Source organism: Pieris napi, chromosome 10 (assembly GCF_905475465.1).
Source record: "Pieris napi chromosome 10, ilPieNapi1.2, whole genome shotgun sequence".
Lineage (NCBI taxonomy): Eukaryota > Metazoa > Arthropoda > Insecta > Lepidoptera > Pieridae > Pieris > Pieris napi.
Window position 1 is genome coordinate 5,519,650 of NC_062243.1, and position 25,079 is coordinate 5,544,728.

A 25,079-nucleotide genomic window follows, 5' to 3' on the forward strand; every position below is an offset into this window, starting at 1 on the left:
TAGAACAAATGCCCAAAAGACATTGTAATATATATATAAGAACTATTTGTTAGTTTTGTTCCTATAACAGAATTATATTACAAAGGCGATAAGGACAGAAAAATAAACCTTATCTGATACAGTGAATGCGCATGATCACTAACAAAGAAAGTAGATCAAGATAATGTCTATCGTCCATTTTGAAATACTCAATATAAATTTTTAAGTGTTTACCACTGATTATTAATACCTCAACATTCGCTAAGTATTCATAAGTATCACAAACCAATAAGTACTAATCATTATATATTTACTCAGTTGTTCTAATTTAATCCTAGGTTAAAATAACTTCTAGAAAAACTTTTGGAAATTGTATTACTTTGTCTTGTCTTGCAAAATAATTAGGAAATAGATATAAAAAAAAGGAAAACAAAATTAAAAATATATATACAATAGGATTAGGTTTACTTTGTTCTCTTGCAAAAAATAAAAAGGCTCTTTTTTAATTCTTTGTAACTATCCTTTGTAATTACTTAAATATGCTTAGTTCACACACGGTTAGACTATGCTAGCATTGCTTTGTGCAATTCTCAGCGCAGGCGATCAGGCTCTATAAGATTCAGAAACATTCATGTCAAAAGGGCAATGACATAAGGGATACATAGACAATTTATTCTATTACATACTATAAATTAATAATAATGATCCAGTGGCGCTACAACCATACACACATACGGGTCCAATTATAAGGGGATTTCCCTCAGATTGCATCCGCTTCTTTGATCATTTTATTTCATAGACAAGCAGACTTTTTTATCTGACACATGTCATCGATTTTTCTATTTGACACATACCGGTTTTACCGAACACGCAAGTGTTGCGCACATTGACAGAAATGCCATTGGTGCACAGCTGGGGATCGAACCTGCGATCTCAGGGATTAGAGACGCACGGTTAATCCTAGGCCAACACTGCTCTAATCTATTACTATTATTAGACTCAAATGAAACGGAAAATACCTTTGAAACTCAAATTACAGTCTTCATTTCAAAAGCGAAAGCAATACGGGTAATTATCTGCCGACATGAAGTTATCCTAATTTATATTTTCTTTGGCTCAGACATAAAAGTGTGTTAATATGACATTTTACAAGATTAATCTTATTTTTATGTAAATACCGAATAAAATGATTTATATAAAAATTTAAATTGTTCTACTTTCTGGACAGTTTTAGGCGTATTTTTGAGGTTCATTATGATTATCAACTACTTGTTGTGTCTAAATCCGTTATCAGTAATTTCTGTGTCTGTTCTATTGATTTTCTTTCTAGTCTTTTAAATAAAGCCGTAATTTTTAAATCATAAACATTATAAGCCAAAAAATAATCTATTGAATAGTACATTATTATATGGCATCTTAGTAATCTATTTATACTAAAAAATTAATTTCTATTTTATAAACGAGTACAAATGATGCTGTAATACTACTTGCACACAAAATTCTAAATATATCTCTTTACAAGTTTTCTCTCAAGTATACACATAGTTCAGCGCAAAGCTACTTAACATATTATACTAATTCCCTTGAAGAAAGTCCTATTATATATCCCAAGATCAAAGGGAACATGTACTAAATCGAATGGAAATTAATATTCAATTCACATGAACACATTCAAAACAATCACTCTCAAAGTGGAGGCAAATTGCCAAAGTGAAATCATACAATCTGAGAGTTTTGATTGATTTGAATAAACATTTGAATTAATCCCTTTACCAAGTTCTCTATTACTGAAGATTGACACGTTGATTAAAAAGCTATATTATAGGTACGATATATTGCGTCTGTAATACTATAATGAAAATTAGTAATACTTTTTTGACATATAGAAGGGAATTGTTTATTTCTGATTCATCGGAGGCTCAATAATTACTATAAAAAAATAAATCAGTGACGCTACAATCTTATTAGGGCATCTGTTTCATGACATTTGTCAATCTAAAACACAAGTAGGTGATCAGCCTCCGATGCCTGATACACACCGTCGACTTTTCAGGTCGAAGGCAACCCGGTTTCCTCACGAAGTTTTCCTTCACCGTTCGAATGTTAAATGCGCACAGAAAGAAAGAAAGTCCATTGGCACCGGGGATCGAACCTACGACCTCAACGATGAGATGAAGCCACTAGGCCAACACTGCGCTCACTGCTCAATACTTTCTATACCTTAATATATTTACACTGAGTTCAGCCATGATAACCGAACTACGATTAACAATATATGAAATAAGGTTATTTTTTTAATGAAATTGGTTTACTTTTTAGCGACAAATTCGCTCTTTTACTGATAAAAACTGATGGGAAAATCTCAATTAAATCAATATAATACCAAAACATGTATTGTCACCAATTCTTTTACCAATCAAGCAAATCTGCGGAATTAGTATAATTTATTATGAATTTATTGACCCTTTGACTGTCACAATAGCAGTTCTGTATTAAAATGCTCAATCATTACACGTAATAATTAAAAATAATGTAAATATATGCACAAACTGAAAAACAGATAGCAATTGATAGGTAAAAAAATAGGTAGGCAACAGAACAATGATGTCATCTATATACCCAATGAATGACGAATACAAATTGACAAAAAAGCACATTATATGATAATTACAAGAACTGCCCAATATATATATAACGATGGCAAAATAAAGATATACAAAAATTATTTAATTTTAAAATAAGTCTCCCGTTAACTGTTACCCGTCATTTAGGGAAATAGGCTTCAAAAGGCTTTAATTTTCCTTTTGTTCTATATTCAAATAGAAGCGAGGGGTGCATAGCTAGCATAGACTGTGCATAGATAACTACGACACGAGTAACCACCACAACCCTTGGTCTTAGCACAGATTTCTTTGTATCTGTTTCGTTATATGCATTTTCTAAAAGGCAAGTAGATCAGCCTTTTGTGTCCTCTGAGTCTTCTTCAATAAGTCGAAGTGTCGGACACAGAAGACTCAATAGTCTATGGCATCGGTTTCCACACAGCAATGTACATTGTCGAACCAACGATGATCAGAGCCGCACACTCAAGCCACGCCCAATCTATTTACGCTAGTTTTACACATTTATTTTTTACTTTCTTCTAAGTATAACAAAAGGTAGCGCGTCTTTATATGAATAAGCCTATTCCAAATTTACGGCTATTAAGTTATATTTAGCCAACTAAATTTTCTATCATAGGGAGCGTTCAATTATTACGTAACGAATTTTGGATGGGGGGGGGGTCACTTTGTAAAACGTTACCATGCGGGGCGGGGATTGAATTACGCGTTATTGTTAATACATATTATTTTCAACTTTCCAGTACTTTACACCACATAATGGTAACTTTTAGGTATAAAGAGTCACTAGGTGGTCACGAAACGTTTTACTATACTTGGTTACAGTACTGTACTTGGGTACAGAAAAACGTTACGGCGCGTTACACGGGGGGGGGGGTCAATAATTTCCAAAAATTGCGTTACGTAATACTTGAACGCTCCTATACTAGTACAACTGAAACTAAGATAATGTTCATTAACAGTCAGTGTTCTATAATGTTTTGGCACAAGAAAACTTGCAATTACATATATTAAAAATAAAACTGTGATGATAAAATGACTCGGTGACTTCCAACTCGGTCGTTTTACCAACCAACAGTGTTAGTTATTTACCATTATTATTATTTTCTTTTGCTTTGTTATATTTCTACCTAATTGGTATTTATGTATTTATATTGTATTTTCGCGGACGCTTGACAGACCCATGCGACTTCTTCGATACAAAAAGTCTCTTGAGTGCTGCGATATTGCGGTCTACTATTTGTGAGGAAGTTGCATGGGTCTGGTTAGCGCTGCGCCTTCTTAAGTTCTCATGTCATTTTCCCACATGCGATTAGCTACAAAATGTCTTCACAAATTTTTTGTACGATGGATAGTTTAGGAGATATAGCCAAAAACGTGTTTTCACCCCTTTTTCCAATATGGCGGCCGGGGGATAAGGGCGCCAACCCCACAAACTTGGGTTTAAGCTTGTATTGACCCCCCTACATGTTCCATAAATAAAAATGCGTCTTCTTACAATTGTGCAGCAAATGTAACATTTCAATGGACTAATACTTTTTAACATATTTTCATGTGTTATGTTTGGGAGTATAAATAAAATAAAAAATTAAATTTACCACACACTTGTTTCACTAATTCAAAAGGTCACTATTTAGGCGTCTTAATCTTAATCTTAACACATTTAAATATTATATACATATAATATATAATTAAAATATAATAAAATTTCGAATTACACAGTCGTGATTTTAATCAACCTCTTACAAAGTTTATTATTTAGGTTTACAATAGTTAAACAAATATATTATATTAAAGAGAAAAACAAGAATTTTCTACACGCAAAGATTTTGACGCCTAAATTACATTCCACAATCACGCATAAGCTACCTTGACATTCAAGAAATTATACGTTAATTACCCGATATAAAACTACTTTAGATAACCTGACTTTGATGAATATATTCTAAATAATCCTTTAAAGACGTATATTAATTAGTATTTATTTCATATATTTCTTCAAAATCTCTTCAAAACTCTCTCTAGCTTCTGGTTTTTTGATATTTTATTTCTTCATAGTCAAATTGGTGATAACGCCTGACACAGGCAGTCAATTTTTGGGTCCAAGGCATGCCAATTTCCTTTGTGGATGTGTATATTGGTTATATAGAAAGAAAAATCCATTGGTCCACCGTGACTCACGAGCCCAACTGCTCTTTGGAAAAAACATCTAATAAGCAATAAGTTCCCAGTCCAAATCGTCATTCCCCTTGTAATTCTTAAATGTAATGTAATGATTGCTGAGTATAATTTGATAAATGCAGACATTCTTTTTTTAAATTAACCCCACCCAAATTATTTGATCATTATCTGGGGTCCACTTAATTTATAAACCATTTTTCTTTTATCGAAGACCTGAGATAATATATAATAATCAAATTCAGACATTTTGAATACCTATTTCGCTGTGTTTCGTAATTTACCTTCCATATATAAAGCTGTTTGATAAGATATTAAAAAAATAGGTGCAGTATCGTTCATATTTATGTAATCATTTTGAATGACTATTATTTATCATTGATGAGGAATGCGTCATTTAATTTTGTTTTGTTTTGTTTCTTACAGAAACCACGTTATTTCACATCTAAAATACATAAACCATTTGTATAAAAAAAATCGAGATAGTTACATTGCATGTCGATTGAGAAATCGACGTTCGTTGGCGTGCACGGCGACTGTAGCATGGGGGCAGGCGTTGGTGTCGCCGGGGGGCCCGGGGCTCCCGGCCGTGCCCACTGCATCAGCGCAGTCACTGACATCGTCGGCTTATCTTTCTTCGCCACACTCGACATGACCGCACTAACATCCTCACATCACAAACACACAAAACGTCTCACTAAAACTACGAGTCACCATAAGATACCACAACACTTGTTCACCCAAACAGATCTACAATTTAAAAATACGCTTAGGACCGACCCACACAAGCCGCGGTCGCCCAATGATACAAGTAATGGACAATACCGTGCGGTAAATGTACAACGCGAAATCTGCACGGACAAAGACGTTATGACATTGCGATAGCGGCTGTTATTGCACTGTATATCGGTGCAACGCGTCGCCAGTGCTTCGCGAGCAACAGCACCGAAGGTTAACTTGTGACTAATGCGTGCTAAAATTCAACGAGCACAAAACTGACAAAAAACGCGAACCAAACTTCCGCGCAGTTACCGGCATGAAGGTCTCAACACGGAGCGCTCAAGGTCCGCATACAATCATAACTGAATAAATCTGATTTTATTTGTAAACCTCGCCAGTTTCTTTCATTGTTTCACTGAAGATTTACTATAACTGGTACCACAATGATTGGATATCAGGTCAGCCTTCGCAGTCGTGGTAGCAAGCTGTAATCAAGTACGTCATGGATAGATCGAACACCCTAATCTAGCCTCTACTAACAAATTTTCGGTGTTTCAATCAATAGTCCGATACACACAGCTCTAGGTACAAATTCATGTAGATTTTATACTCATCAATAAAGCTTTCTGAACAAAATTACAACGACGCATTTCTTATTTTTTATCTTCGTTGCATTATTCATTTCGAGATAAGAAATCTTTTGCAATTTCAATAGCATACTGCGTTTTACTTTTGTCGCAAACAAAGGCAAGATTTTGGCGATTAATCTACAATTCAATTGATGATACCAAAAAAGTAACGTCTTATATAGGCACGGGCAACCTACACGTGTTCAACCTTGAGTTTTAAGTTGCTTGTAAGCACACAGCTACTATTTGATATATTTCGATGCCCTAAACATAAATAATGGTACATTCACCAACAAACGTAAGGAGTGTGCGTTATTTTTAGTCGCTATTTGAGTCCAGACCTATTACATAGGTCGTTTGATGTCTGGGACGAAATACTATTATGGGAGATTTTCATGTGGTGCTTAATCTAACGATAATGATAAATATTATATTCTATCTGACAGCAGCCGTCAAAGTTGTCAAAGTCTCGATTCTCAATCACCCTAAGACAGCGCTGACTATGACTCTTGTGTCTCATCCAATCAATGTTTTTGACATACGAGACTATTTGAATACTATAATTTTGTTTATACCTCTCAGGAAGAAATAGTGACAACGGAGGCCGGTGTCTTTAAGCGTAATATCGATTTATCTGTTTGTTATTAAACCGTTCGTATAACGATTTGTATTATCTCGGTCTTACACAAACATTTACCTCAATTAAATGCTTGTCTGTGGTAAGCTTGAGGTGTATTGTAAATGAGACATATTATTATAAAAATGAATAAAATATAACAACCTTGAACATCAAGTCATCCTAATTGTTAGGCAAGTCATGTTTTTAATTGTGGTTACACTGCGGAAGCAGGTTTTTTGTTCCATTTTAATGGCTTATAGAACTAGACTCGTTGAATAAAATAGCACAATATTTGTATAATTTGTTAAAATTTTTGCTTACAAAATATTTTTCTTCGAATATATTTTGAATTTTAACCTGCAAATATATTCCAAGACTTCGCTATAAATTACAGGTCATTTATCAAATTGCCATTTTACGTCAAGTTCCAACCTCGTTTATTATTAAAAAGTCAAAAGAAATGCGAATCATGCGAACATTAATGTTATTTAATGGGATATTGAAAACTCTTTTGTGTCTGGGAATATGTGAAAGCGATACATAAAGAAAAACTGTCAATCACAGTTCTTGTTAGGATCCTCGTGTTATGGAAATTGATATGGTATTGTATGTAATATATATCTTTATTTATAAAGGATATCACCTACCAGTAATATTCTCTTTTGTATATAATTGAGCGGCGATCTAAGGGCGTATTTGGAGCTAAATAAGGCACGAATATACTTTCAAATAGTATTTGTATAATAGCGAATTAATGGAAAACTGTATATTATTTGATTAAGAAAGTATTTTTTTAATACATACTTAATATTCAAACTATCAAAAAGTTTGTAATAATTTAAATAAAAATCTCTAATTGAGCTTTAAGGTTCACACCTGGAGTATTTAATATTTTGAACTAAAACAGATCTGTACTAAGGTCTTTAAAACTATAAGATATTATTGTATGACTAATTACCTCTCAAGAGCTATTGCTAATCACTTATAAACATGACTTAGGTCATTTGTAATGTCAATATTTAACATTCGATTGAGAATTGTTCAGCTGTGTGGCGTCTTAGTATCACAATTTTATAAAATATTAATTAGCAATATTTCGAGTCGTCGAGACTTTTTGCAGCAGTTTGATAGATTTCGAGTTACGGAGGGAAATTTAATTATTCGATTTGCATTCCCATATTGCCTCAAAATCATATCGTAAATTGTAATAAAAGCCAAGAGGCCCATTGCAGATGGAACGTACCAACTACATACACTGTTGTGTTCCATACGATTACTTTGACAATCTATTTAGATTTTTCTTATATTTTCCAGAGTGGCTAAGACACGGCGTGCTATACTGCATATGTGTGCGTCCATACACATTCTTTTATTCAGTACCTACTACTAACCGACGCGATGGACGTCCGAAACCAATGTCTAACGGGAGCATTCGCTGGGCAATCAGCCGTACTTACTTATTACAAAGGCCCAATAAAAATTCAAACAACTTAGCTATCATAATTATTTATAGAAAATTCGTTATGTATAATTCCAGCCGGCTTCGAGCTTGCTAACCAGACTAAAACTTAAATACATATATCGAACGTAGATATCTTTGAGCGTACAGATTAGAAATACAATAGAATGAGAATTGAAAATTATACGTTATATACTCTGTGGCTTGGAATGCTCACTTTCATTCACTTTCCTCACAATCTCGAATGCACGCGTACATGCGAACACATTAATGCAGACTATAATGCCGTCATTTAGCGCTATCGATCCCGACCTTGACTTCACAGAGCCATAATTAACATCGACAATCGTCTTGCAGGATATTTACTTTTAAACTTTATAAATAATAAGAACTTAAATAAAAAACCTTTAAGTTCTTTCTAAAATGAAATACAATGAATGATTAACTATTGATTTATAGAAAATAGAAATTTGTTTACTTATACATATTGTCAGATCTTTTAAGTTTTTGAACCTCCAAGGTATAGGACTTATTTGTAAGTTTATTGTTCACTTCTTAAAAATTATAGTTCTTCATAGTATCTTCTTGTATTGTCTTTGGTTTCTAAGGGTAAGATTAATTTGAGACTTGACTTGGTTAAGAAATAAATGTCCTCTCATATATAACTGATTGTTATAAAATAAACATATATAATGCAATCTGAACGAAAATAGGAGCGAGTGATTACATAATATGAAAAGAGGAAACTGTAATTATGTAATAGATTACTATTGACCGCAGATTTAAGATGTTTAAACTATGCAAAAATTAGATTCTTGATTTTAATACAATTCAATTAATTAATAGAAATGTCTTGAATGCAATGAATAACAAACATAATTTTTTCGATCCGTTAATAGTCAAGTCCTGTAATTTACTTATTATTTGAGTTCGAGTGAGGTAACCGCCCGAAATGTTACTCGGGCAAGGTACTATTGCGCCATATTTTGGCCCTGCGATGTCAGACGTCCTAGACTTGACCTCAGGGGCGGGCCGGGTACTGTGAGTCAACGGCATTTCTCTACGCGAAAGTGAAATTCATTCCTGCCCTGCGATTCTGTAACTCACTTTTCGAACTCACACAGCGGTTTTCGCATCGGCGGTCGCTCTCAAATCAGTCGTGAAGCAGTCATTTTATGATTTGGCATTCTGAAAAGGTGGGAGCTTGTAGTTTATTGTTTATCAGAATGCAAAATCATAAAATGACTGCTTCACGACTGATTCGAGAGCGACCGCCGATGCGAAAACCGCTGTGTGAGTTTGAAAAGTGAGTTACAGAATCGCAGGGCTGGCCTATTACAGTAGAATCCGTATGGCCCAGTGGGAAGAAAAAAGACAGGACGACCACCAGAATCATGGCAACATGAAATAAAAGTGATATCGGGGAAATATTGGAAAATAGCGAAGCTAAGAAACAAGTGGAAGAATATTGCCCCGGGCAAAAAAAAATTAACACTTTAAATTACTTAAAACAGTAATAACTGATTTAGTTTTAGCAATGAGTTAAAAGTTATGAACACATTAGAACTACTGTCAGCTGAGATGTAGGTAAACGGATGACCTTGACGATTTCCTAAGTACAGGTGGTTTTTGTTTGCTTAATTGATCGTTGTTAGCGGTTCGACATGAAGAGTTAGACGAATTCAAGCGGCAAATTAAATCTCTTCTATCCAAACTAAAAGTTTATTTTTAATACCCTGAATATGTTTTATCCAATAATATCCTGAAGAATAAGACAATCTATCTATAAAAATACACAAAACTAGAATGGGCCTGTATAACGAGTTTGGTATGAGACAGGCTGTGGCGCTGTGGTTTTTACAATGCATTATAATGCGAGAATGTATGTGAATAACATATTAACTCTCAATGCAACGAGAATAAGTTTATAGAAATAAAAAACCATAAAAATAGATATACAATGTATACTACACTAGACTAATAATATTATAAAGAGGGAGTTTGTGAGGTTGAAAAGAGTAACTTACGTATAAGCTGCGTTTGTGAGTGTCATATTATGCTATATTTACCAGAAAAATGAAAATAATCCTTCACAGTAAACAGATTTGCAAAGTCGGAGAAAAAACGGAACGAAAACTTTTCTGACAAAACGCTGCCTTAATCAAAGATATATGATTCAGTAGAGACTACTTTTAGAGCTTGATAATGGCTACAAACAAGTCATCTAATTGTAAATCTAAACCATTCTTAAATCCACTTGAACACACAAATAATTTAATCCCGTCCGAGCCCGTCGTCCAAAAAATTCAGATATACAAATTAACCCATTCAATTGTCTTAGATTTAAACTTGTAGCACTTGAAAGGAGGAGTAAAATATACATATAATTTAATTCACATTTATATATGCGCGAACTGACTTCCGTGTCAAAATCCAATACAAATTTGGATATGACTTGAAGATTATCTAATATAAAACGATTCCGTCAAATCCCACTGGTATATCGGTGGATATGGGTCACAAAGCGTAATAGAAACATAGTGGAAACAATCATGTTATCTATTTGCAGGCGATTACATAAACGAGACCTTGGCCGTGACCAACGTTTCTCGAGGCATGACGTTCACTCCGCCCGCGACGGCCGATAACATAGTTCTAATTAATAACAAACGGGCTACTCTTAAGGCCGATTTACATTATCTTAGTGTTTAGGAGAGTGCTTTAGGATAGTACTTTAGTTGAAACATGTAAACGCTACTTGCTTTAGTAAACGCTACGCTAAAGAACTTGCCTTTCAAGTTGTACTAAAGCACTCTCCTAAACACTAAGATAATGTAAATCGACCTTTACTATTATAGTTTAATTATCTTTTTGATAAAAGCCCTTTCCTCCTAATCGTTTAGATTACCTGACAGTTATGTATAACAACGAAAATAACTTGTAAACTTTATAATTCTTTCACCAAAATTTTGAAAGCTTCAACAATATTTTCGACCGTAGGCGGAATTTATTCAAGACAGAATAAACAACTTAATACTTTCCAATCCCTTTTTAATAAGTCAATCAATCTCCTACGCGATAATTTTCTTTACGACTCAAATTTTCTGGATTTATTTATCTAAAATAGTTGCAAATTTAGTAAAATTAAATAACAACAACTATTTTATGCACCACTATAAAAAATTAACTATTCTATTTTTTATAAAGGGGAACGATTTGTTTGTTTGCATTGAACATGCAAGCAAAGTACTGGACCGATTTGAAAAAAATGTTCACCATTAGATTCCTACAATATCATGATGAACATAAGTTATAGACATTTTCAATAAAGTTAGAATTTATATGAAAACTTAAATAAAAACCTAAGATATGAAAAATCAATTAAAACTCTATATCGCATACGCTGCAGAAACTATTGACAATAGAGCAAAGTGATGTACTACAGTTTTTTAGAAGACATCAATATCTACACAAATGGCCACGATATGTTTATATATGGGTAGTTCTTATATAAGAGGTTTTTCGTCTATGGAGGAGACGGCCAAGGAGAAAAGTTGGAGTTTTTCCATTATATATATATATTATGACTTTTGGCCCGTTTATGTAACTACTCACGTAAGGGCAAGTTACTTAAAATATATTTTGTCACTTTTTAGAGGGCCAGGGTAAATACATCAGACAGGGTAGAGACATGAAGATCAGGGTAGATACGTATTTGACCAGGGGAGATAATTAGAAGCAATAAAACAAAGAATACAATTGAAATAATCAACTTTTATCAAAGATTGTTCTTGAAATTTATAATCAGGCAACATTTTTTATCATATTTATTATAAATCAGACTAAATGCGCCGTTTTTAGGCGTTTCTTTGGATGTCGACGGTTGTTGAATATTCTTTATTTGGTGCTTGTGATCTTATGAAGTTATTATTTGTTCAATGTCAAATGGAGTCTCGTTTTCGGACTCTGAATCGGGGCCGTAAACATCCTCGACTCGGAGACGAGATTTTTTATTAGACGACTATGTCATGGTACCAAGCTTAAAATGATCGCAATGTATATCTTCTCTGCAAAAGCAGCTTAAAGACTTCATTTTCAATGTTGTCGCATCTTCAATGTTCCATGACACCTGATGGACGCGCAAAGTACCAGCAAAAGTCTTTGTGTGTTTTACCACTAGCAAGCAAAGCGTCTTTGTCTGAAATATCTTTGTCATTTATAACGAAAACATAAATGCTAGGACATTTTTTCTGAATAGCATCTGACAAATCCCTCAGACAGGCTATATCTTTATTATTATCTTTGCCACTAGCTACTAATAGGTCAGCTGATCTTTTGCAAACAGCACCGACACCATCTGGAACACCCTTACCGTGTCCAGCTTCATGGTAATTCCAGGTAAAGTCTCTAAGAGCTGGGTAAAATTTTATTAAATGAGTGACAAGAAAATAAAACATGTATTTGTTGCGATATTGTGTTACGGGTCCATCGCTCCAAAAAATAAGGATCTCTACTTCTGGTGGCAAGCTGTTCAAAATTGGCTGTAAGTATGTCCATATAGCTGGAGGCGAATGTAACAAATATTGTGACATCGAACAATAGCATGTTGTCTTTACTTCACCTGATGCCTCTTCTATCGTGTAAGTTACAACTATGTGCAGACATCTGTTGACGTGCACCTCCAAAATGGAATGCTTGAGTTTCTTCTGCGTATTTTGTTTATAGTCACTAAGGTCCACGTGAATCACAGCTTTTCTTACTGTCAAATTTGTCTTATTAATTTTAAAAGCAGAATGTTGGTGGACTATATTCAGTTCATGGTGAAGAAAATACTCCAAGTTGTCTTCTAACTGCATAATCAAATCACGTAGATATATCTGAATAACCTTTTTCAAATATTTAGTCACCTTTCTGGTCTTATTCGTTTTAGGATCAGTTATATTGGTAGTCTTGGATTTCCACTTTCTGCAAAAAATTGGATTACTAATATCAAATTCTTTGTATTTATATATGAAGTCCTTTATTTTTATAAATTATACGAAAAAGATTTTGATGGTTTAAAATTGATGTAACTTTGGCTTGGAATAGTGCCGTAAGAATCAGATCCATATTGGCGTGTGTAACACACAGACAATAAATAGGTGGCACAATTACTATAGTAATCTTACCAGGGGAAAGACGCCAGGGGAAAGACGTTTTCATAACATAATACATTATTTTGGTTTATCCAAGAAAGTTTTCAACTTATAATAAAGCAAGCTTTGACTATTACAGTATTACTAAATTAGGTCAGGAATTGCAAATAAATAAAATGATAATTATAACTTTTATTACTTACCAGTGGAGAGACACAATGACCTTGCGAAACCATTGCATCGCACGTTCACGTCACAACAACTGGCAAATGGCGTCGATCTAACCGCTTCTGTGCTTAGTATTGCTAACTTCACGTTGTTAAATGTCAATGAGCGAGTTCGGGAATGTGGCCATCTTATATTTTATACTGTAGCAGGGGTGCCAATATTGCCAGGGTAGATACACAAAAAAAGCGGGACAACAATTAAGTTTAAAAAATTATTGAAAATAAGCAAATATTTTTCAATTTTTCTTTTATAATATTTAAGTATATTTAATTAAGTTTGTGGTAAACATAGTTTGGTTTAGCAAATAATACAAATATTGTATGTATTGTATGCTAGTTAAGCTAAAACCGGTAAGGGGACAGGCCAGGGTAGAGACTTTTTTAGACTATATAACGAGTTTTACAAAAATATGCTTTAATGAGACATTTAATTATAATGTTATTTAATAAAGGACATTAAAGTGATGTGATTCATTGCACAAAATAGCAACGTATAGATTAAAAAACCACTTTTAAATAGATTGCCACCATAGTTACCTCTTATAAGAGAATCACCCATATAGCCGTGCAAAGCCAGAACTGAACGCTAGTAATCAATAATTACAAAATAAAAACGAATTATATGTAAAGACGTGTACAAATATACGTGATGCCTCTGTTTAGCCAAAAGTGAAGGCAATTACAAATCGTTATAAACTCTAAAAACTGTAGACCTTGACAATGATACTGCATGCTCGTGAGTCTTGAAAAACCACCTTATAAGTCGTTACTTAGCTCACGTCCGGCTCTAAATTTTATGCGAATTGGCAAATTATCTATTTTACGAAATATAAAGTCACCGAAAACTTACTGGAAAACACGTAGCAATGAGCAATCTGGCTCCTAGGAAGTTGTTTATCCCATTACTTAGAGACTCAACTAAAAATATAGATAACGAATAAAATGCTCTACCTCCATATACTTTTCACAGATGAGAGAAATATGAGTAGAGACGACTCTTGGTACCTCCATCAAAATTTATTGCTCCGAGAGCTTATGTCCAATTAATTGGACGGTGGTAATATATGCAACTGTGGTAAACAATTGTATTTAAAAACGGGTTTTTTTTTTAATGGTATCGGTGAAATGTATAATATGGATCCTACCGACATGCATTATCACCCTAGTCAGTAACCGCATTTAAAAGTAGATTGTACGCCAACGAACACCTCCCTATTTATAAAAATATAATCTATGTAGTTGATTGTAAGGCTGCTATATAGTTGTATACAGAAATAACCACACTTTAAGGATTTGTATTATATATTTGCGACGCACCATAATACCAAGTACAAAATCCAAAATTTATTCATTAATTTTTTATATGGCGGTTTTAAGATGATACTCGAATGTATCCTATTTTTTTGTCAGGAAAATTAGCACCTTATTCTAAATGAGCACAATCTTAAATTTGGAACACATGAATATTGAAAAATATATAATCGGAGATAATCAAAAAAATATGCAAATGTCGAATTAAATTTTACATATTTTGTAATACGAAAAGCTTGGTTAACGACACGACATCGGAGCGCATATAAATTGTATACCAAATGAAATCATGAATTACTTTTTTAAAGTGCAGTGTTTGTTTAGGTGTACTAATGGATATTTTGAACGAGTTACCGGTCTCTTTGGCACGCTCCGGCAACCGGTTACATCACCTTGACGTCAATCAAATAGGGGAAATAAATTTTCCTTAGTCAATGAAAATTTTAATCGCGAAATAACAGACAGGTACACTAGAGACGTCTAAATAATCTATATCGGGTGTCAATACACCGCCAACCTTGCAATGCTCTTTACCACTCAAGTCAGATAACAAACATCACCTACAGAGTTCAGCAATAAAGTGAAACACGATAAGGGCTTAATTAAATGATTTAAAGAAAGTATATTAAATAAAGGTCACAATTATCGAATAATCTTAACGATAAATGCGAAAAGCAGGTGATTAGAAAAAATTGGCCAAAGTTCATTGTACATTTCAGACATTTATTTTCGCGAAAACCGAGATTCTCATCTACTGCGTTCTATTTTGAAAGTTACCTATTCACGTATTTTAAACTTTCATTATCAATAAGGGGAGATCCTGTTTGTAACGAATGTTTCTTACGCGACCGTGAAACTTAATGCGCAGTTACAGTGAAAACCTGCGGGGCGTATGGGGTTCGCGTTGACGTAGGTCATTATGGGTTTTTTAAATTACTGATTATTGGTCTGCGCTGGTTGCGGATCGAGCATCGATTTTCAGATAAGTCGCGAGCCGCAGCGGAGACGCGACGGATACGAACAGCGGCGATACTTTAACTGCCGCGCCGGGCGCCCCTCTCCTCGCGCCGTCGTTTGTTTTGCTGTATTTTCGTTGTTAATCATTCTCCTTGACCTTGTGCGACGAGTGGTCCACTGCACACACCCCTCGCCCTCCGCCCGATGCCTGTCGCGATGCATTACACGTGCTAACGCAACCGCACCATGCAGTTGGACCACATACCACTTTTTCTATTACCCCAAGGAAGGAATATAAACTTTATTGACATAAGCAAGATCAAAGGGCTCAACTACTTTTAATATGTATATAGCTGGGCATAGCATAGCCGGGGTACAATATAAAATTTATCAGTTGGGCAGTTAAAAAAGGAAGTTTTAATAAGATTCCCTTTGTCAATACATTAGTTGACTTGTTTGACTTCTTTTCCGGTTAGAGTTGCCAAATTAAAATGTATCCAATTCTTTTGTGACTTTTATGTATTTACTATTTTAATAAAGTTATTAATGTTAAGTTACAAAGCTTCAACATTTTAGTAGCGCCATCTAGAGTTTAACAAGTTATTATTTGTTCACGTACAATGCCATCTGGAGCAAAATACTGGAACTTACACACTCGCAGGTAAATAAAAGTATTATTTTTTAATTTTTTCTAAAAGTTGTATTATCATCTAGTTTAAAAATATTACTTTTTGTACTTCAACAACTTTTCTACTATTGGTATTTGATCTCATTAATTACAAACAACTAAAAAATATTATTGTAACTCAACGCTTTTTTGTGGAATTTTTTTTTACATATATATAAAATAAAATTCGAAGGACCATCTCTTGATGATCATCATTTATCTTATTTTGACAATTATATAATTTATCTCCTATAATATTAACTGCATTTTGAATAAAAATTTAATTACAATAAATCTGAGTTAGGTTTCTATCTTAATAAATAATGAATGGGTTAAGTTGTTATACTCAGTTTATTTCAGGTGTTAATTTCAGTGATGATATACAATGTATACAAAATTTAATTATAACTAATTATAGCCCTCTTTACTTATTACAGACAAATGTGCATATGCAGGGTTCCAGGTTTGATTTAAAACAAATAATTATTTTATCAGGTTGAAAGTCTATCCACATATTTTCCTAAATAAGGAAATGAGATGCAGTAAAGCCAGACCATGACCAGTGGTGGTCCATCTTATACATCAAATTAAAATTATGATTGAAATCTGTATAAGAAATTTATTGAGGATATTACTTACATTTCCACACAAATCTTAATACTAATATAACAATATCTAATTTTGGACTTCTAGATTTAAATAAACTTTCTTTAGCTTAAATAATATCTTTGAAACAAATAACAAAACCAACTAATGTTTTCTAGTAGCACTCACTTATGAGTAAGGTTCAACAACAACAAATAGTACTAACATTTCAAAGCTCTCTTTTAAATCAACATATTAAATATTTTTTTAAATATTAATGACTGCAAGTTGTCCATTAAATGAACAGAAAACAATAGTGGAATCATGAATTACTATGGACGTCAAAAACTTATCATTTTGTGGGTTATATAAATATTGCAGCATCAAAACTAAATTTACTCACCAGGGTCTCTGGAATCCATCCTTCCTTTTAACTTATATATCGCCAATAACACCACTTTGATACAATATTAGTTCAACGATGAACCTGTCAGTAACAAGGTCGTTGAACTAAATATAACTACAAAACGCTTTTCATCCACTAGCTCTTTCATGTATTTCAGAAATGAATAAATATAATTCACAAAAACAACTTTACCAAATACTTGATTTAGATTAATTTTGGTAGTTTAAAAGAGTACAAAATTAGAGAATTACTTAAATTTCCGCACACAAAATATGACAAAATGTAAAGCCAAAAACACTCAGCGTCACGTCATCTAAATGTCATAGTCCATAGATAATATGAGAATGATGAACTGAAGATTAAAGAGTTGATGACCTAAAGAATGACGAATAATGAAGATGCTCAACTAATACTAATTGGCAAAATATATTCTATAATAAAATAATTTCTGCTAAATTATTATCAAAATGTGTTTGTCATTCTATTTAACCGACGACCAGAAACACCTTCGCATGGACTGGTGTCGCCAAATGTTAAATAAGTTCAACGGCGGTGACTCAAATGCTGTATATGACATCGTCACAGGTGATGAAAGCTGGATATATTGCTACGTACCCGAAACCAAAACATAATCAGCTTAGTGGGATTGTGTTTCCTTTCGAGGATCGGCCAACTAAGGTAAAGAAATGAAGAAGTCAAGGAAAAAAGATGATTGCGTCATTTGGTCGGAAAGGTCATTTCGCGACAGTTGTGCTAGAAGATGGAGAACAGTTACTGTAGACTGGTATGTTAATCACTGTTTGCCTGTTGTGTTGGCAGCAGCGCCCTCGAAGCAGGATCCTCCTTCACCACGACAATGCTTTAGCGCGCATAGAAGTTTCACTTCTGACATGTGTACTTTGTACGCACGCATTTTTTATTAAAAAATCCTAACTAAATAAACGTACCTTTATAATAAATTCAATAGGTTCATGTTTGATTAAATTATTAAACTTAAAGTAAAAACCATATGTACCAGCATATGATTTACTGATACACAAGATAGTTACATGTAAAGTGCAAAGCACGAAGCTGTGTGCGTCACGTGCCTAGCTCTAGCGATATAAAATAATTTTGTGTGGCTTAAGATCGGTAAAACCCCAACAACTTATGATGGCACCGACATAAACTATGCGTGATCAAAATGAAATTGACCAGAAACTAGCTAAAAAACACTTGGAGTCACATGTAATATAAATAAATAATTTATAGTAATCATGTTACTCGTTCTTGCTACAATTTTCATGCACACTCAGGCCTCAGCTTCTATCAGTAGTAGCGTGATGATATTAAGTTTATCGATTAATAAATCCAATACAATTATTTTTGAAGTGAAACTTCTTTATCGGGGTTGGAAAAAAACTTTGTGTAACATTTTTTCGTTACGCGTCACATTTTTCGGTTACGCGTCACATGTTTCGGTTACGCGTCACATTTGACCGTTACGCGCGTCTTTTTCTTGTCCCTACCAGGGTTGATTCAAAGAGATTCTAAACCATTAATAACAAAAATGTATAATAACGATAACAATGATACTAAAAATTCTATTACAATTTATGAAATTCTGTAATAATCTTAGTGGTAATAAGGTAAAATGAAATAATTGTATTATTTGTATTCAAGTCTGTGATATTAAAAGCCTTTTGTTAAACTTTATCTAATTTAACTTTATTTAACCAATTTCTGTAAAGTTGCATATAGATAATTTTTCGAAAAATAATGTCATAAAGAAGTTTCACTTCTAACGTGTGTACACTAGTACACGCACATTTTTATTTTATTGAATCAACAGCTACTAGATTAGCGCATTCCTCCAAACATACTCTTTAGTAATGATCTGTTATCACTGTTATCATTCTTTTGACCACATATTAATCTTTATTTATTATTTGTTTAAAACTTTCACAAAAAATTAAAAGTGAATATAAAATTGATTAATTTTCCTTTATTAATAAAGGTCATGTTATATATATATAAATCTCTAGTATTTTTTTTTTGGGAGAATTTTGAATCTGTAACAAAGATTATATAATAATGAGGTTTTTAGTTTGACAGCTGTCATATTTTGTCATTGTCTAGTCACTAGTGTCAACTGTGTAAACATCAGAGTTCAGACCTCTGTAATGTATCTATAGTTAAAAGTTATTAATTTAATAATTACATTTCATGAGTTTTAGTTTCAATCTCGTTTTCACCGTGTGTTGCAAGGTTAACTGTTAATCATAGTTGTGCTGTTGATAAGTTAACAGTTTTATTAGTCGCATTTGTTTAGTGATATTTAATAGGACATAACCTTATTTAACTGTTTATTTTTACTACTATTATGGAAAACATAGAAGATTTTCAGTTCCCACATACGTTCGTTTTATTAGGAGCTTCAGGAGATTTAGCAAAAAAGAAGATCTATCCTACTATTTGGTATTTATATAGAGATAACCTTCTACCTAAAAATACAAAGTTTATTGGATACGCTCGAACTAAACAAACTATACAAGAAGTGAGAGAAAAATCTAAAAAGTATATGAAAATTCGACCTGGAGACGAAAGCAAATTTGAAGAATTTTGGGATTGTAATGATTATATAGCAGGGTCCTATGATAAGAGAATTGACTATGAGTTACTTAATCAACACTTAAGTAAATATGAAAAAGGGCTTGTTGCCAATAGAATATTTTATTTAGCGGTTCCTCCAACAGTCTTTGAAGATGTAACAGTGAACATTAAAAATGCTTGTATATCAATCAAAGGTTATACCCGAGTGATTATTGAAAAGCCTTTTGGTAGGGATGATGTAAGCTCTGAGACTCTCAGCAATCACTTAGCTTGCTTATTCAGAGAGGAGCAGCTTTATAGAATAGACCATTATCTTGGAAAGGAAATGGTTCAAAACCTGATGACAATTCGTTTTGCTAATCAGATCTTTAGTCCCTCTTGGAATAGAGAAAATATTGCATCAGTTCTAATTTCTTTCAAAGAACCATTTGGAACTGAAGGTAGAGGAGGGTATTTCGATGACTTTGGAATTGTTCGTGATGTAATGCAAAACCATTTGTTACAAATTCTTTCACTTGTTGCTATGGAGAAACCTGTGACACTAAATCCAAATGACATAAGAGATGAAAAAGTAAAAGTCCTGAGGCATATAAAACCAATAGAGTTAAATGACATACTTGTTGGACAGTATGTTGGGAATTCTAATGGTCGGGGAGAAGAAAAGTTAGGCTATCTTGATGATCCTACTGTCCCTAAAGATTCAGTTACTCCAACATATGCTGTTGCTGCCCTTTATATTAATAATTCTAGGTGGGAAGGAGTACCTTTTATTCTACGTTGCGGAAAAGCCTTGAATGAAAGAAAAGCTGAAGTGAGGGTTCAGTATAAAGATGTGCCTGGTGACATATTTGAAGGTCATACTAAAAGAAATGAATTAGTTGTCAGAGTCCAACCTGGTGAAGCATTATATTTAAAGCTAATGTGTAAATCACCAGGTATGAAGTTTGATTTGATGGAAACAGAATTAGATTTGACATATAGTATGCGTTACAAAGAGACTGATGTCCCTGATGCATACGAGAGACTTATTCTTGACGTATTCACTGGAAGTCAGATGCATTTCGTTAGAAATGATGAGTTAAAGGAAGCATGGCGAATCTTCACACCAGTTTTAAAACAACTTGAAGAACAACAAGTGAAGCCTATTCCATATGTTTATGGCTCTCGTGGGCCTCCAGAAGCTGATTCAAAACTAGCAGAATATGACTTTAAGTATTCTGGATCCTATAAATGGCAAAAGCCTACAATGTCTTGACTATAAATTTTTGCAAGTTTAATATATATATTTTTGGCAGTGGTTTTATGGGACAGTAAAATGGTTCTTGCATAATATTTTAAAGCATTAATAATAATAACATACATTGATCTATCTTTATAAGTACATGATACATTCCATTTTAACTAATGACTTGCATAAATTTCCAAAGGTCATTTTAAGGTTAATCAATTTTATACTAAGGTTTAACGTATATTTCCTTTTCTGTTGTTTAGTATTATATCCAAAAAAAAAATTGTTTGTAACTTTTTATACTGAGATACTAAACTATCATCACAATTTATGAACACAATGTAAGTATATTCCTTGCTGCTTATGATAATACTAATGTTTTAGAGGTCAAATATTTCACCTTGATTTACACATAAACTGACTTAGCAATATTAAAATTTGTAATTATGGTGCCTATTTATTTTATACCATGTATTTGGTATATATCTTTTTTAATAATTGGTGCTACTATGAGGCCTTATAAATACTGAGTATGTCACTTATAAATATGAGTTTCTAAGAGAAATGCTTTATTAGGAATACACAATATTTATATATTTAAAATAAATTATAAATGGGTTGGTTTTATCAACAAAATATTTTTTCAACATGTGAAAGGAAATGTGATAGTACCTACAAATAACAATGTGATTTCGTAAAATTTATTATTTAAAATGTTACAAGTATTCAATTAAATATGTCTTTTATTAAATAAGAAACTGTATTGTATTATTTAGAATCTTTGGTCATGCTATATTATTTGTTGTGTAAAAGTGCATTTAGTTTTAAGTGGGACTGGATTTATTATAAATTTTTATACATTCTTTTTATTCTATTTACAGAAATAAATCCTTATTTTGATTCGTCTTATTTCATTCAAAGTGCCCTACGAACCTGGGCTAGCTCAGTGGTTTAAGGCCAGCGATGCGCTCTGACTTCTGAGTAAAGTTTTCCTATTTAGAGTGTTATCAGATATACATATACACAACGTTGTTAAGTATATGTATAATGCCAGAGGCTTGTTTACCAACACTACCTTATATCCTTATACTGTCTCTGTCGTGAGATTCGCTGTGAGGTACCGAACTCGATTTTTAACGAAAAGTTTGCGGTTTATATTACGAGCGAAAATGAATGTTCAGATCCAATCTTCTGCTGACGTTTTAATACAATATCCATCTAGACTAGGCACGGATAAATATAAACGGTGCGAAAATAGGGACGGACGGAAATATTGCTCCTTTCTTTTTTGCCGCCATATTAATGCGTATTAGATTTGCTTGGGAAGCCGGAGCCTTATATTTTTGATCCTGTGTACGGGTTATGACGGGGAATGAGGTATACAAATTTCTACTAGTACTGGTGTCTGGTACTTCTTATGCAGATAACTGACAGGACTTATGGTAGTAGAGCCCAAGAGGGGATATCGGGATTTACTAAAGCGCGGCAGATTAATATACAGGGGGATACCTTGTACCCGGTTAAGTACCTCCACAAAACATGAGGCCCATATATAAAGCCGCCCGTGAAGGATACAGGATCAGATTAGTAAAAAAATTGACCATCAGAAATTCTCGAGCGCGTCAGATTAAGGTAGGATGAGTTAATTACATCCTAAAAAGTGTATATTCCACTAATCTGACAATTTGTGAGTGACGTAAAAAAAGGGGAGGGCAACAAAGTTGTAAAAAAAAACGTCATCTCGACATTCTCGAGCGTAGCTAATATTTTTTTTATTTTGAAGGAAATAATTCAAGAATAATGAAAAATGTATAATCTGACGATTTTCGCAAGCCGAAATAACAAAAATTCGTCGACAAAGTTAAATGCGTGCAGCTGCGTGATCCTTACATTTCCTTAAACCGATCGGAATCTACTAAACGGCGTTCTAAATATTTCCCTCAAAATTACATTTCCTGTGAATTTGAACCGATTCGGACCGATAGATTTTGAGAAATTTTGAAAAATCTATTGTGTGAAGTGCTTTCTTTATCGATCAACTTCAAAAGCTAATCCACCTTTGAGCTTGAAAAACCACGTCAATCACCACCAAGCTGGTCAAAAGCGGTTGATTCGTTCGAGAGATAGCGTGAACGAAAGAAACCCGAAAAAGTGTTTTTTCGGGATTACTCCGAAATTTGTAGTTCGAACAATTAAAATTCAAAATGACTTATGAGAATGATAAAATTGCGTCGAATGCCTTGAAAAATTGCTTGATCCATTTAAAAGTTATTGCGGTTTGAAAATTCAAAAAATAGTGTTCTATGAAACTGCTATCAGACTTTCGAGCTGGGAGAGCTCAAATGCATAGAAATATTATTTCTTTGAACTCAGCGAGCTCAAAATATCAATTTTAAGCGCCCAGGAATGGAATTAGCAGGAAGTTGCAGGGATGGCCTTTAAGGTGAACCGTTTTTCTAATTTTTTTTGTCAGATAGGCGAATCCCTCCAGATAATCGTCAGATTATGAGACAGTACGTTTAGAACATAAAGATGAACCATATATATCTTAATCTGACGCGCTTGAGTATTTCAAAATGGCGAATTTTTTTGCACATTATGAAAATGGCCGCGGGTTTGCGTCCCATCGAAATCGTCAGATTAGTGAATGAGATTTTTGGTGCACATAACACTCCCTTAGAAAATCTGACGCGCTCGATAAATTTTTTTTTTCATTTTCAACCTTTAAATACAACCACCCGCATCATGCAAACGATCAGATTAACATACGTACATTATTAAAATACATAGGGCATTGATTCTATCAATATCTGACGCCCTCGAGGATGTCCATTCAACAGTTTTTTTTACATATTTAAAAATCTATAGCCGCTTCCCCCACCGATGTAAAGGTATATATCATATAACATTTTTTTCTTCTTTAATCATCTAAGCTTTGCATCCCAATAGGTCTCTACGACGCTCGAGTAAATCTCCATTTAGCATCGTGGGCTCCCCTACTATTATAATCATCATCATATCAAAAAAAGAAATTACACGTCGATGATAACCTTCGGGTTTTGAAAGTCGGTTAAAAAGTATTATATTATTAATGTACGAAAAACAGAATATTAATTAGTATGAACAATGAACATACATAAAATATGTCCATATGTTAGTAATTTAGGTAGCAGAAACCTTACTGACAATATTAAATTTTGAATTAACTTCTGCAATTCTACAAAAATAAGTATTATTATAAAAGTAAAAGAATTAGCACCAAGAATTTTTTATATTAATTTAAATAGAACATGATGGAGAATGTTGTGTTGACAAATGACTGATGACACTTTCTATTTGACAAATAGATCGAAATAATTTGGCTTTTAAATAAAAAAATATGGCGGAGATTTGACTTTTTAATAACAGTAAATATTATAATTGATCGTTGAATCAATTAATACGAACAATTGTATATATTAGATATTAATTTACAATGTACACAATGATAAGTCGCAAAAACAGTCAGTGCTTCGTTGTAAGAAATTTCCAAATATAGCTCAATAAGTGATGGCTGTCAAATCACAGATGTAATTGTGTAAGTTCATAGTCGAGTCTTTGTTTTTCAAACGATTTTACGTAGAACTTTTTTAAGATGCTTAAATTTCCTTATGTGATATATTTTTTATGTTCTTAGTACAGACAATCTAGTAACTTGTATTAAAGTTAGTAAAAATAGATTACTACGTATTTCTGTAAGTATGGAGCTTTAATTATGATCGTGTTA

The 25,079-nt window shown here is 33.3% G+C and overlaps 3 protein-coding genes across 8 annotated transcripts in view; 2 read left to right on the forward strand and 1 right to left on the reverse strand.

Moving 5' to 3' along the window:
• LOC125053304 (protein ultraspiracle homolog) overlaps positions 1-17,789 on the reverse strand; it is a 38,789-nt gene extending 21,000 nt beyond the window's left edge. The window contains exons 1-2 of one of the 3 annotated variants that reach the window (XM_047654618.1): positions 15,816-15,945; positions 5,269-5,528 (exon numbers count right to left, since the gene is read on the reverse strand). In XM_047654618.1, the coding sequence (XP_047510574.1) occupies positions 5,269-5,431 (163 nt within the window). In that variant the 5' untranslated portion in view covers positions 5,432-5,528; positions 15,816-15,945. Of the gene's footprint in view, positions 1-5,268; positions 5,630-15,815; positions 15,946-17,490 lie in introns of those variants that run through there. The other 2 variants (XM_047654619.1, XM_047654620.1) reach the window with 2 other exon arrangements.
• A 1,835-nt stretch (positions 17,790-19,624) lies between these two features.
• LOC125053025 (glucose-6-phosphate 1-dehydrogenase) lies at positions 19,625-22,213 on the forward strand. The gene has a single exon (XM_047654193.1). The coding sequence runs from the start codon at positions 19,856-19,858 to the stop codon at positions 21,338-21,340; it is 1,485 nt and encodes a 494-aa protein (XP_047510149.1). The 5' UTR covers positions 19,625-19,855; the 3' UTR covers positions 21,341-22,213.
• A 2,460-nt stretch (positions 22,214-24,673) lies between these two features.
• The window catches only part of LOC125052832 (RB1-inducible coiled-coil protein 1), a 32,592-nt gene continuing 32,186 nt past the window's right edge, over positions 24,674-25,079 (forward strand). For 3 of the 4 annotated variants that reach the window (XM_047653847.1, XM_047653849.1, XM_047653850.1), the window contains exon 1: positions 24,674-24,890. The gene's annotated coding sequence lies outside the window, so the exon portion shown is untranslated. The other variant, XM_047653848.1, reaches the window with a different exon arrangement.

Excerpts from the sequence above, each read along its gene's own strand:
- LOC125053025 (XM_047654193.1), top strand. The coding sequence starts at position 19,856 with ATGGAAAACATAGAAGATTTTCAGTTCCCACATACGTTCGTTTTATTA.